The sequence below is a fragment of the Anabrus simplex genome, chromosome 2 (genome assembly GCF_040414725.1).
Source record: "Anabrus simplex isolate iqAnaSimp1 chromosome 2, ASM4041472v1, whole genome shotgun sequence".
Classification (NCBI taxonomy): domain Eukaryota; kingdom Metazoa; phylum Arthropoda; class Insecta; order Orthoptera; family Tettigoniidae; genus Anabrus; species Anabrus simplex.
In genome coordinates this window covers 717,045,617-717,059,946 of record NC_090266.1, presented here as the reverse complement: position 1 = coordinate 717,059,946, position 14,330 = coordinate 717,045,617, and the positions used below count along the sequence as shown (strand labels likewise).

At 36.8% G+C, this 14,330-nt stretch overlaps 1 protein-coding gene across 1 annotated transcript in view; it reads right to left on the bottom strand.

Annotated features, from left to right (window-relative positions):
• Positions 1–9,599: 9,599 nt before the first annotated feature.
• The window catches only part of Fim (plastin-2 Fim), a 241,543-nt gene continuing 236,812 nt past the window's right edge, over positions 9,600–14,330 (bottom strand). The window contains exon 12 of the mRNA XM_067141346.2: positions 9,600–10,941. Coding sequence (XP_066997447.1) covers positions 10,768–10,941 — 174 coding nt within the window. The 3' untranslated portion in view covers positions 9,600–10,767. The remainder of the gene's footprint in view (positions 10,942–14,330) is intronic.

The following is a 14,330-nucleotide window of genomic DNA, read 5'->3' as shown; positions in this document are numbered from 1 at the left end:
ACTGAAAAATTTGGGTCTCAATACATTTATCATTATTCCAATATAATTGGATGCGAGGCTTACGAACCTGGGACATCAGAATGCAGATGGCAAAGTAAGCCTTAATATCATCCTCATTGGTGTCAAACCACTTGCCATTATCTATTCTTTTTTTCCTATCTGGATCTGATAATTGTTTGTAGCGTAAATATTTGTTTCCCGCACAATGTGGGAAAAGAAAGGGTTCATAAACTCAAAAAAAAAAAAAACAACTCGGATACAGAATTATCTAAATACTTTTCTCTCTCAGTTCTCCTGAAATAATTGGTTGGTTATCATTATTACTAACCCACACCCAGTTACTATATTTTGCTTTCGCACGCAGGGCTTTAGGTACGATTTCACAGTCATTCATATCGGATGAACTGTCACTTTCAACTAAAATCTCTTTTTCAGTGTTGTAATCGCCATCATTGTCCTCTGAATCACTGTCAAACAGTTTCAATTAACTCAGCAAGAGCATTGCTGTCACTGGCTTTTACTATGCCCGGAGTCATGGCTAGGAGACTGACTGACACCTGATGAAATGTTTGCACTTTCAGAGGCTACAATCATGCAATAAATAATAGTGCAAGTTCTTAGAAGAAGAGCTGTAAACAAGCCATATTCCTGTTCTATTCATAGAAGTTTGCAAACAGGAAACCCTTGCAGGGGTGAACAAAATATAAGCTAGTACCTACAACTCGGCGCGGCATATGAATATCTCATCATTTGCGCTGAAGGCTTGGCCAATACTCGTGTTAATGCCATGCCAAATGATGATATAGATGTTGATTCCCATAGGGAACCTGAAATATTTGTTCCAAATGAGTAAATTTATAATATTTATAATACCAATATAGTTGGTCCGTTATTGGACATTTGAAAATGGGACAAAGTCCCTCATAGTGCATTGGCACTTCCAGTGCCTACGCAGTGGCCTCCACTAGCCATGCATCTTGGTAGGTGTGCTATTTACCAACTGATGAGCCCAGCTTAGCACACTGGGGCGAAACACAGGCAACCAGGAATGAGTTAGCTGGAAAATTTATAATGTCCAACAACGGACAAACTATATTGGTATTATGCCAAATGACTTGAGTGGGTTAAGGACAAGACCACGTATATGGCATTCTTAGACCCAGAAAAGGCATTCAATAATGCCGATTGGACCAATATTCAAGATTCTGAAGGTGATCACGATCAGATACCAACAAAGAAGGATTATCTTACAATCTGTACAAAAAGCAGTCTGCAGTGATAAAAATCAAGGGCTATGAAAAAGCAGCAGCAATCAAGAAAGGAGTGAGACAAGACTGCAGTTTGTGCCCTCTCCCTTTTTACTGTTTATATAGAACAGGTAGCAAAGGAATTCAAAAAGGAATTTGGACACGGAATCGCAATACAAAGAGAAGAAATCAAAACTTGGGGATTTGCTGATGTTATTTTATCTGAGTCTGCAGAAGATGTGGAATAATATGGACACCATCTTGGAGGAGTAGTACAAATGAAAATAAATAAATCCATAACAAAAGTAACAGAGTGAAGTCGAACAAAGTCAAGTGATGCCGGGGGACGTGGAATGGAGATTTAGGGTCAAAAAGTCAAATTTCCTTTTTTTAAATCTGAAATTAACTTTGGAATTTCTGCTTCAAAATTACATCTAAATCATTTGTGATATATAAAAGACTTTTTTTAAATTGTTAAAATAACTTGTGCGTGAAAAGTTGCCACCATAGCTGGGAGAGTTCTTTAAGGTTTCAGTGTGTGGTCTGTATGAGTATTTCCACTTTTATAAATAAGTTTTACACTCAGGAAAGTAATTTTATCCTCATTGGTTGGCCAACCTGGTGGATGCTGGCCTTTATTCCTGCAAAATTGTCATCTTTGACTTGTTCATTGTGTGGTCTGTATATTGTTCTAACATTCTTTTTGAAGCTCAGTATGCCTAGAGGTGAGAAAAGAGTTTTTTAGAAGCGTATGTGTTGGCAGAAGAAAGCTAAAATAACTAGTAGTATAAGTGGCGGTGCGGTAAAACCTATGTTACAATCAAAAGTGAGGAGTCAGAGTTCTCGAACATCACTAACATACCCAGTGCAATTGATGGAGTTAGGTCTAGTGCTAAAAGTGCTTGACAGAAGAAATTAAGACACTTCCTAAAATAAGGGTAATGAAACCAATGAAATTATTGATTTTTCAATTCTTTCTTCTAAGTGAACATGTGTTGTGTAAACAGTGCAGAATCAGTTGTTGTTTTTTTTGGCGCTATTTTGCTTTACAATTAAAATATAAAGGAAGGTTCAACCTTTTCAATACAAAACGTGTTGCATAAGATGTTCACAACATAATACTTATTAAATAGTTAGAACCGGTTTCGACGCTCATTGCGTCATCATCACCTACAAAAATCACAAATGGGCAAAGTACATGTCATAAAAATTGCATTAATAACTCTTGCATGGCTGAATACAAATGGTAGACTGCTTTTTCTTAAAAGCTAGAAGAACTTGAGTAAAATATGATGATGTGATGTGACACATAAAAGCATAGTAGTTTGATGGGTAAGTATGCTTTTATGTGTCACATCACATCATCATATTTTACTCAAGTTCTTCTAGCTTTTAAGAAAAAGCAGTCTACCACTTGTATTCAGCCATGCAAGAGTTATTAATGCAATTTTTATGACATGTACTTTGCCCATTTGTGATTTTTGTAGCTGATGATGACGCAATGAGCGTCGAAACCGGTTCTAACTATTTAATAAATATTATGTTGTGAACATCTTATGCAACACGTTTTGTATTGAAAAGGTTGAACCTTCCTTTATATTTTAATTGTGAATCTCAGTTCAATACAGGAAAATGAATTTTTTAACTTATAATTTTGCTTTACGTCGCACCGATACAGATAGGTCTCATGGCGACGATGGGACAGGAAAGGCATAGGAATGGGAAGGAAGCAGCCGTGGCCTTAATTAAGGTACAGTCCCAGCATTTGCCTGGTGTATACAGAAGGAGTGGCCTAGAAATAACTGTAAATCATAAGCATTGCAGTGGAGCTAGAAATGGTTTGTAAATATTTAGTGAAATTTTATAATAATTCACCAGCTGTAACTGTGAATGTGAGAGGTGAACAAAGAAACTTGTACAGTGTAAATATTAGACTAGTATATGGCCTTCGTTGCATTGGGAAAGGAAAGTCAGCTGCAAATACACTATGTGGAGTTTTAAATTTACTGTCTCCACCTGCGAAATTCTGAGACTATAACTATGTAGTAGTTTCAGCTGTAGATGATGTTACATTACAATCTATGAAAGATGCAGTTGAAGAAGCAGTAGTGGCAAGTGACTCTGATAATCGTGACCTCAGTGTAGCCCTCTATGGTATGTGGCAAAAGAGAGTATATACCTCTCATAATGGAGTAGTAACAGCCACACGTATTGACACTGGAAAAGTAAGATATGCATATATAATGTCCAAGTACTGTAGATGTCCACTGAGAATGAAAGATGTGCATAAAGAAGATTGTGCTGCCAACTATGAGGGGTCAAGGAGATAGGAGTGAGAACAATTTTTTAGCATTCCATCCAATAGCATAATGTTTCATATATAAATTATTTAGGAGATGGGGATAGCAAGGCATATAATGATGTGAATTCTCTCAAACCATATGGAGATAATGCAAATATAAATAAGCTGGAATGCCTGGGCCATGTGCTGAAAAGGATGGGATCACGACTGAGGCAACTGAAGGCGAGTACAAGGGGACAAAAATTGTCAGATGGCAAGCCAATCAGTGGGAAAAACAGACTAACTGACTCAGCTATAGACCACCTTCAAAAGGACCTAGCAATCAGGCAAAACTTGGAAAGTTTGGAAGCTATGAAAAGAGCAGCGTGGGCTCTGTATTTTCACACAACGTCCTCAAATGAAGAGCCTAACCATGGATTGTGTCCGGTAGGTCCTGAAAGTTGGTGCAAGTATAATAGTGGCTTGATAAATGGGAAAAGGTATAACTGTACACGCAGTCTACCTCTTGCTGTGATGGAAATAATAAAGCCAGTTTTTAAGGACTTAGCACACCCTGATCTGCTGAAAAAATGTCTGCACGGCCAGTCAAAAAATCTAAATGAGAGTGTAAACAATGTCATCTGGTGTTGGATTCCCAAGACAGTGTTTGTGAGTATTTATATCCTACACTTCGGAGTATTTGATGCATTAGCAACATTCAATGACGGGAATGTAACAAGATGTAAGGTTTTGGAAAACCTGGGATTGGGTGTCGGGAGTTGAACTGTTGATACCACGCTATGATGCGACAAGGAAAAACTCTGAAATGCTAACCGAAAGTTCCAGGAATGAACCAAAGCCAGAAAAAAGACAAAGAGCTGCCAAAAGAAAAAGTCTGGATCAGTTTGAAGAGGAAGAAGATGACCCAAGTTACGGGGCAGGCTTATTATGACATTCTAACTTTGGACACTGTTTTCTTATATGCTTACTTTTTTGTTTTGGGCAGATGACCTTCAATGTTAGGCCCCTTTAAAACAACAAGCATCATCATCACAAGCTTACTTTTTTATTACTTAATGTACCTTTTCTCAGCTTCTACTACATGTAGGAGCTTGAAACTTTCAGTTTGTTATGTTCAAGAGTTCTATGTATACTGAAGGTTTTAATTGCCTGGTTTCAAATTTATATTCAACTTAATGAATGTTATGTTCTGCAAAATGTACATTTTTTGACACCTGAAAAATAGTTATATTTATTAAACCCAAGGCACTATTTCAACAGCTAGTCAAGGTACATACCTTAAAAACTCAAATTGCATACGTCTGCCACGGGTAGGCTTTGAAAAAAAGGTACATCAAACATTTATAATTTAGCATTATAAGGATAGGGCATTCTGGACCAGTTTGAAGTTTTGCAGGAAGTAGATGAATAGTGTTCCTTGGTAGTAGAATAACTAACGAGGGCAAAAAGGATGGCATAAAATACAGACTAGCAGAAGGAAGGAAGGCCTTTCTTAAGAATAGAAATTTGCTCACTTCGAACTAGTGATGGGCAGTCTGAGACTGTCTCGAGATTTCTCAGGATTTCTTGAGACTAACGCAGGCACTATTTCTCGCGAGAAATTTCGAGAGATCTTGAGAGCGTTGTCCCCGCATTTTGCGGCGAGCAGCGTGTCGTAGGCCTACAGGTAGTCTGAACTGAATATTGTTTGTACTGAGTATGCGAATAGCCAACCACGGACCTTCTCCTTTTCGTAAATACGTGTCAACAAACGACTAGGGCGTTAATTTTTACCGAGGTCTATTTTGACGCGGTATAACATAATTATAAAGGATACGCATTCTGGCATTGTATGCACTGGTAGGTACACAAATGAGTGGTTTAAGTACAGAACCTGACGGCTGCTGCAGGTACCCGTACCTGGATACTAGAGGCGTGCATTATTCGAACTTGAGACGAGGCCTTGCTGCATATGCAACCACCATTACTCGTGAGTGGAATATGTAATCTAAAATGCTTGAGTATGCTCCAATTCTTTCGACAGGTAGGTGTACATCGTTATCAGACCCCAGATTCAATATCATATGACCACTGCTTGTGTTTACCGATATTTTGGTGACAAAGGAAATAATTTCTACTCTATTCGCGTCATATGTAAAGTTAGCATAATTACCCGGAAACAACAACAAGAGTACGACAAGCAATTCCATGGAAAGGAAGTATTACAAGAAGTACTACTAATTTAACATTCTAAATCCAGCATCATCATAAACAAATTCAGTATTTCCATTACTTAACACTATGGCTTACATTACTATAGGGCAGGCTGAACTTACTACTAGCTTAACACTGCAAGCGATATTAAAGTTAAAACAACAACAACAACAACAACAACAACAAGAGTACAACAAGCAATTCCATGGAGAGAAAATACTACTAGTTTAACATTCTAAATCCAGCAGAAATTCACAAATTCAGTGTCCGTCATTTAGAGCTTTTACTTTTCACTAGCACTAATCATCATATTAAACGATTTGATATCGGAAAATAATCTATCAAAGACTGCTGCAGGTTATTTATTCCAATCCCTTATGGTCCTGTTGATGAAGGAAAACTTGCCCACATCAGTATGCTGGTTATTATTACACTACTGTAAGTGACCATTGCCAATGGGATATTTACCATTTGCGATGCATTTGTTAATAATAATAATAATAATAATAATAATAATAATAATAATAATAATAATAATGACGTACTTTGGTATACAACAGTGCATGTGTAATTGTGTCTGGTTGTACGCGACAACTTGAAGACGATGTCCGAAATGCACCGTAAGTCGTGAATGTTCGTTATTTTGAAGAGATGCCGCATAGCGCAGCCCGCTGTGTTGTTTATTCAAAAGAAGTAAAATACGTCTGCAGAAATATTTCTGGGATGATCCGACACTTAAAATCACATAATAGAAACGAAGAGGAATAGTCACAGAACACCTCCGGCCCAGTCTGAATCACAAGAAGCTACACTGCCGAAGATTGTGAGGCATTCAGGTAGGTTTACAAACAGTTATTAACAAATTACAGTGATACTCTGTTAAAAAGTTTTTCAAGGGACCACAAAAAACACCTTCTTAAGCAGGAAACTTCTTAAAAGGGGTAATGCCCGAAAACTTATTCTGTACTTTGACATACATGTGAAACACACAGCCAACAGATTTCCTTGTTTGTGAACAATACCGAAATAGGCTGATATATAAGAGCTGCTAAAAGAAAGCCACAATATAAATACAGTATTAGATTAACATGACATGTAGTTTTAGAGAAAGTAAAATATTGTAATTGAACATGCTGTATTATAAAAATTCTTGATAAGACAAAGGAACATATTACATAAAACCTTGCACAAGAGATAAAATAAATACTAAGAACATTAAAACGGTAGATGGTGACCGTACATTACGTAAATTCCATACTGCATTGAGATTAAATACATTTCCAAACACAAAAATCTAGGCTCCTACTTGGAAAAGAAATTGTCCAGGGTTGACTGTTTTTAGGTTTGTACAGCTTTCTTGAACTATAAACCACCGAGCTGGATAGCTGCATTGATAGTTATGAATTTCATGTTTTTGGTCCGTATTGAACAATATATAAGTAATAATAATAATAACTTAAATGTTTCCACCTTTTCAATACAATATATTCACAAAATTACAAAATTATACGGTACTAGTTTCGACCCATCTAGGGGTCATCATCAGCCGTATTGGAGCAAAGATCATTTGTGGCGAAATCCTAAGACAATATTGTCACACAAGGCAAATGCTGGGGCTGTACCTTAATTAAGGCTACGGCCGCTTCCTTCCCATTCCTAGCCCTTTCCTGTCCCATCGTCGCCGTAAGACCTATCTGTGTCGGTGCGACGTAAAAAAAAAAAACAACCTATGAAACCTCCCACATTCCCACATTGCCTTAGATGTGTTCTGAGGCACACTGACTGAACCTTCCATAAACTGCCTCAGTTTTTCACACCCCCCGACATCTTCAAGTTAACGGCAGCAGACAGGACATCGGCAACTTAGAGATTCTTAGAACCTATTCATAGGCCTATATCGCCCCTGCATTCCTACTACTTGTCACTGCCATGGGCGTAGTTTCTGGCTGTTTCACAAGTACCGCATGGACAAGCCGATATTGAGTTTATTTTCCTGCTTTAATCCTCTTCATGCTAAAGGTAATGAAGAAAGGAAAAGCAGGTTCGAAGTTGCGGAAATTAGTGCACGGGAAAGTATTGGGGTATTACGTGCGAGTGATAAAGGCGCAGTAGCAACACAAGCACATCTAAACGTAAACAGTTCCTTTACCCATGAGAATTTTATTTCATGTCTTCTCATCCTTGTGCTACATTCTAATAATGCGATGTAATAACTAGTTTATTCACCTAACTAATAATGGACACTGAAAATATTATCAGTTTAGTTCCAAAACGTAATTTCCCCTACGACAAGACCCATAAGCATTATTGCAATAACAACGTAAGAGACAATGTCTGGAAGGAAATAAGAAAGGGAATGTAAACCAAACAGGTTAGGTGGGAAAACTTCTTATGTGGGAACTTCTTAACCGAGTTTCACTGTATACAGTTTATTCAGCTAAGAAGTCCACCTGAAATAACTTGTGAACAGTTTAAGATACTGGCATTCTGTTTTCACTTTCGTTAATGGTATTAAGGAGCTCATAGTTAAACATGCAGTGCTTTCCTAGGCTTTTAACAAACTTTATCGTCGCACACGTTTCCATATGAGAACTGCTGATGATAACTATCAAGCTTACCCTCGTAGTTACTGGGACGTCGCGTCGCACAGCTCGCAGCACATGAGAATAGGTCTCGAGAGTGTTGCCCCTCTCCCCTGCTGAAAGAATTGGAGCAAAGTCGGGCATTTTAGATTACACGTTCCACTCATGTGTAATGGGGGTTGCATATGTAGCAAAGCACATCTTCCCCCTCTCAAGTTCGAATAATGCATGCCTCTAGTATCCAAATACTGTAGATGTACATCATATCTACAGTTATTCACAAATTATGCAGGGTTATTCAGCTAAGATGTCCACCTCAAATGAGCCGTGAAAAGTTTAAGATACTGACATTCGGTTTTCACTTTCGCTAATGGTATTAAAGGGGTTCATAGTTGAACTTGCAGTACTTTCCCAGGCTTTTGACAAACTGTATTGGCTCACACGTTTTCATATGAGAACGTTATTTCACGCAATAACTGCCAATGATATACTATCAAGTTTACAGTCGCAGTTACTGGTACGTCGCACAGCTTGCACTACAGGAGGATCGATCTTGAGATTCTCGCGAGAGTCTCGAGAGTCTCGAGCGAGAGCGTTGCCCATCACTACTTTGAACAGTGATACAGGAATCAGAAAGATATTTTTGAATCCTTTCATCTGGAGCATGGCATTGTATGGAAAGGTGGAGAATAGAAGATTTTTAAATGTGGTGTTACAGAAGAATGATGGTGAGATGGATAGGTCAAATTACAAATGAAGAAATACTGAATCAAATTGGTGAAAGGAGAATGATTTGGCGATATTTGACCAGAACAAGAGATTGAAAGATAAGGCACATCGTAAGACACCCAGGACTTGTTCAGTTAGGTCCTGAGGGAAGTATAGGCAGTAAGAACAGCAGGTGTGGACCACGGCATGAACATGACAAATTAGAGTAGATGAATGATGTAGTAGTTACATAGAAATGAAAAGATTAACAAACGATAAGGTGGCATGGAGAGCTGCATTAAACCAGTCTATGGACCACCACCACCACCACCACCACCAAGTCAAACCTTCTGAGATCAATATCCCTAGCACCATTCAATGAACTGAAGCTGGGAGCCATTTTCTAAAATACATATGTCTTAAAACAAAAGTGAGCAGTATATATTTTTCCCGATTTTAACAGTTTATGTGAACTAAGGGAGTTCAAGCAATTCACAATTCATTTCAAGCTATTATCTAAAATGGGTTTGGAACAGTCAATAACAAAACAAAAGAAAACACACAAAATCTTAAGAAAAAAGTGAATCATCAGTTTAATGTACGATTTAAAGATTTTTTATTTTTACAACACACACATAGATAAACAAAGGCACAAAGTCTGTAGATCGTTTCACAAGCTGCCTGGTTTGCATATGTGTACTGTTTTAAAAAGTTTAGGTACGAAATACTGATGCTTGTATATAATGTAATAATATAGAATATTTAAATATATATATATAATATATATATGTGTATAAAAGATTAGTCTTACTTGAGTAAATTCTTACTACACAGTTAAGTGAAGACTTATGAAATACATTTTATTGCATAATACGACTAAGTAAAATTATATATAAACAAATCTGCATGGAATACTGACATCTGACTAACCCATGCAGTCTTAACTTCAAAATACACAAATATGGAATGATACAAAATTACAAAAAATATGCAATAAATGCAAATAAATGCAGTACTTTTCAATACTTCGTAATTATCCAACCTTTTCTCAAAGTGAATAAACTAAGAACCTTCTAACAAAAATAAAAACTCTGATTCATTACAATTTATCACCCCACTCAGTTATATCCCAGGCAACAGGGAATCGCACGCACTATGTACAGGACATTCAATAAGCAATGCACAAGAAATGGAATTTTTATCAAGTCCTAAATTTTCTCCTATACAAAATTCAGAGGTACAGCCAAAATGGTACCTCATCATGTAAAAAACCAGTCTGTTAGGCCACAAATGAAATATCACACATTACATGTGTTAATACCTGAGTTTGCTTTACAAGGAATGAAATGCCAAAAACTACTTACTATTCAACCAACAATATAAAAAACAAAATTCTTCAGCCACCATCACGTCAAGATAGCAAGCAAATGCTTTTTGGAAGGCGAGTATACTTTTCATATCGGAAGAACATGTTTTATTAATTCTCTTGGAACAATATCCCTACCAATTTAAATGGGTGCTTAAAGGAAACAATGTAAAAAAAATTCCAATGAAATTGTTATTTATGCCTTTATGCATTTTAACGAAAAGCATGAATATAAAATTTCATTCAGAATTTATGAATCACACTTGTGCATGGCAGTGTTAAGTTATAAATTATACTGTAATATAATTACAAAAAAGAACTCTGAAAAGTGATTCTGTGCTATCAGTCAAGTAATTAAAGTTCTAGGCTTTAGGAATCTTGCTTCACATCCATGTTAGGAATGTAATCCATGGCCATGAGACAAGCAAAAACAGTCATAACCATTTTGGGTTTCACTTCTGTGATATCTTCAGGAAGTGCATACACTCGTGCACCCATTTTTCGAGCCATTGAAATAGCATATTTTGCATTGGCAAGGTTGTCCTGAAACAAAAACATAAATATATTAATTCAATATAAGGTATATAGAATTTGGAAGTTTATAAGGAGTTATCAAATAGGACTTACAAAAATATCCCAAAATGAAAAGTATGTCTTTGGGAAGAGAGAAATTAAGAAAGCAGCATAAAAAAAAAAGAAAGAAAGAAAGAAAGAAAGAAAGAAAGAAAGAAAGAAAGAAAGAAAGAAAGAAAGAAGGCAGATGTAGAATAAAACACACACAGTGATAACACACTACAGACTGACTGCAGAATGGTATTTAAACTATGTTGACAGTTAAATAATGCCTTGGTTGTTGTGTTGCAAAGATTTTACTTGTCTGACACTGCCTAAAGCTGATATTTAAACACTGTTGAGAATACTATTTAATGTCAAGTTACACCAGTGAATCACAATCAGAGCTTGTGTACTATGAAATATATTGTATTGCTGAGATGGTTTTGTTGAGAACTGTTAGTCCACTGGCCTCCTCCACATTGCCAGAGAGATCAGAGTAATTGTTTTGAAGTGTAAGAGGCAGCCTAGTTCATAATAAGGTTTTAATTTTCAAAGGAAAAATAAAGGGACTTGTTGCGTGATGTGGAACAATTTCTTGAGCAAGACATCTCACAGCTAAAAGCACAGCACAAGGGACGGTCCATTACCCATCAACCTGACTATGATTCATGGTAACCGGTGCATTTTATAAATGAACAATGGTACCCTGAATGTCAACACTTCAACTGTATTTGGAGATTAGATAGTATTGTGACTGTAATCAATGCATTCAGGAGAAGATTTATCAATTCCCACAAGAATTACATGGGATGGTTTTGCCATCCTTTTTAGGCAAACAATCTTTGTTATAGGCTGAATATACTTGGATGCCGTTATGCATCATTAGACAAAGCACCAAAAGTTGGTTCAGAGATATTTGCGTACAACTTTAGGGTTATATGTAAATTCGAGTAAACATAATTTTGTTAAACATGGTATTCCTGGTGTTGTAGGATAATAGATTGTACCTTCTCACGAAATTTCAACATTTTTATACCCACAGTTCATAGATTTTCTTGAAAAAATGGCGCTTAGTCTATGTGCGAATAATGCATTACAATATTACACCAATAATCCCTTTATGGAAGATATTTCTATTTTTGAGCAAATATTGAAACTTCAATGTCTTGGTAAACACTGGCTGAATATCATTTATGCAATGGGCCATCGTGCATAACATAGATGCTGTTTAGGAACACATTGTCTAATTCTTAAAACTATCCATCATTCCTGCAATCAGCCCTATATGCTTAAATCAAAGCTTCTAACAAGTGCAACCGAAATGAAGTCAAGTTTGTAGTATACTAGAATTTGAAATTTTCATCATTACTCCAGCAAGACTGTGGAAGATGAATGGGACATGGTCTGAGAGACAAGAAGGTAAGTGTATAACAAACTAGACTGAAAAAAAGTTGAGAGAAGAACTATTTACAGGTACCTCCAAACTAACGACATGCTACATACTAGGAGATACCCTGATTGGCAAAAGTATGCAACACTTTTTTCGTATGTAAAATCTGAATTTATTCCGTTATTCCAATATTCATTTACATTTCACCAAAGCTAGATGTTTGGCTAGAGAAAATACCAAAACATTTTACAACACACATTAACTCACAAGTTTCCTTGCATTTTGCAATTCTTGACACTTTCAGTTTTCTTTTTAGTTGATTTATAACAACTGTTATTAAATTTATGGCCAAACAACACAAAGTGCATAAGCTGCTGAACGGCCTTTGCTGCGATGCAGTGCCACTTCACCAATGATGTTCCCGGTGTGCCAAGATTCCATGTGAAAAATTTCGTTAAATCAATTCGTATTGTCGTTAAGTATTAGCTTGTGAAATGCTTACATCAAATGTTCCACCTTTACAATACCATAAATCATCTTTATTGATAAAACTACACTAAAATATATTAATGAGACACATTTTGTTCTGCTTTCGAGACATCTTCAGTCATAAACAAGAACCATTAAAACTATGGTAAGAAAACCATTAGATAAAAAGTCTATGCATCTTGTAGAATGACGTGTTGGTGTCTTGTCAATAAAACCCCGGTAATATATTGGATAAGTCTTAAAACTGACACAAACATGACTATGATGTAAATCACAATGTCTGAAATATTGCAAAGGTTAACATATCACTGTGACCATAAATTGCACAAATTTAATATAATATGTTTGGCTTTATAAAATGAATTAATCATGTTGGTTAACACGACATTGTAAAAATATTGCACACATTATTGACTGTATATAGACTGTGCAAGATTAATGCCACTTTTAAATTAGCTTCATGCAATGAGTCAAAGAAAGGCAGACTGTTGTTGAATCCCAAGTTGATCATAGCTGACGCTGTTGACAATATGGGCCTTAAAAAAAAAACAGAATCAATAAAATGTGAAGCGTAAAGTGTGTGCCCATCTGATCATTCAACTCCGCGCCCGTTCCGTGCTGTTCGATTCACACTGAGTGTTGAAGCTAACCGAGCGCTGTACTAGAAGGGCGTTGAGAATTGACTTGGATGGGAGGTTGTGGAGAGTTTGAAGTGGGAGAAGAGGTGCGGGGTTGTAATGCTTTACTTTGGCGCCCTGTAGTAAAGAATTTAATGATTATCTCTTTGATAAGTGTTACCGTGTTTTTGTGGTAGGTAGAGGTGAAAGAAGGTGCGGGGGGGGGGTGAACAGGTCTCAGGCTACGAAATTAAAGTGAATTTAAAATTTAACAAGGTTATATTTTCTTTTCAAAATTAAGAAATAACAAGCATGGCAGGTACAGAGTAGCAAGGCAACAAAGGTGCAATACAGTATTTACAGGATTTGGGCTTCGAGCCCCGAATTCACACTTCTAGGGCAATTAGCCCAACTTTACTCCAAAATAAGTTTTTCACAGAGGGGCAGAAAACCCCATTCATGCCCAGGAGCACTTGCTCCAAAATTACACCATAAAGCCTCCACGAGGCATACAACCATCAATTTTCAAGAAAAGAGCCCCTCGCTCTCAACTTTAAGCCTATCAAAGGCCACACCAAACTCCACCTTCAAGTTGTCCTCTAAGGACATAGACACAGGGGCAAAATACCCAACCTACTGAGGCCTATTAAGTGAGAAAAAGGTTACTTACATGACCTCAAAAATAACCAATTGAGAGGAGGCGACCTGCACTCCTAATACATTTGTTTAAAACCTACTTGGCACTAGGCCATTAATGCAAGGGCTAATCCCATACTAAAGAGGTGACTTTAGAGAGGAACAATTTACATTACGTTAAAGAAGAATAGGTTGAGAAAAAATAAGTTCACCTCAAAACAATATGAGTGGGAGCTCGAGAGGGT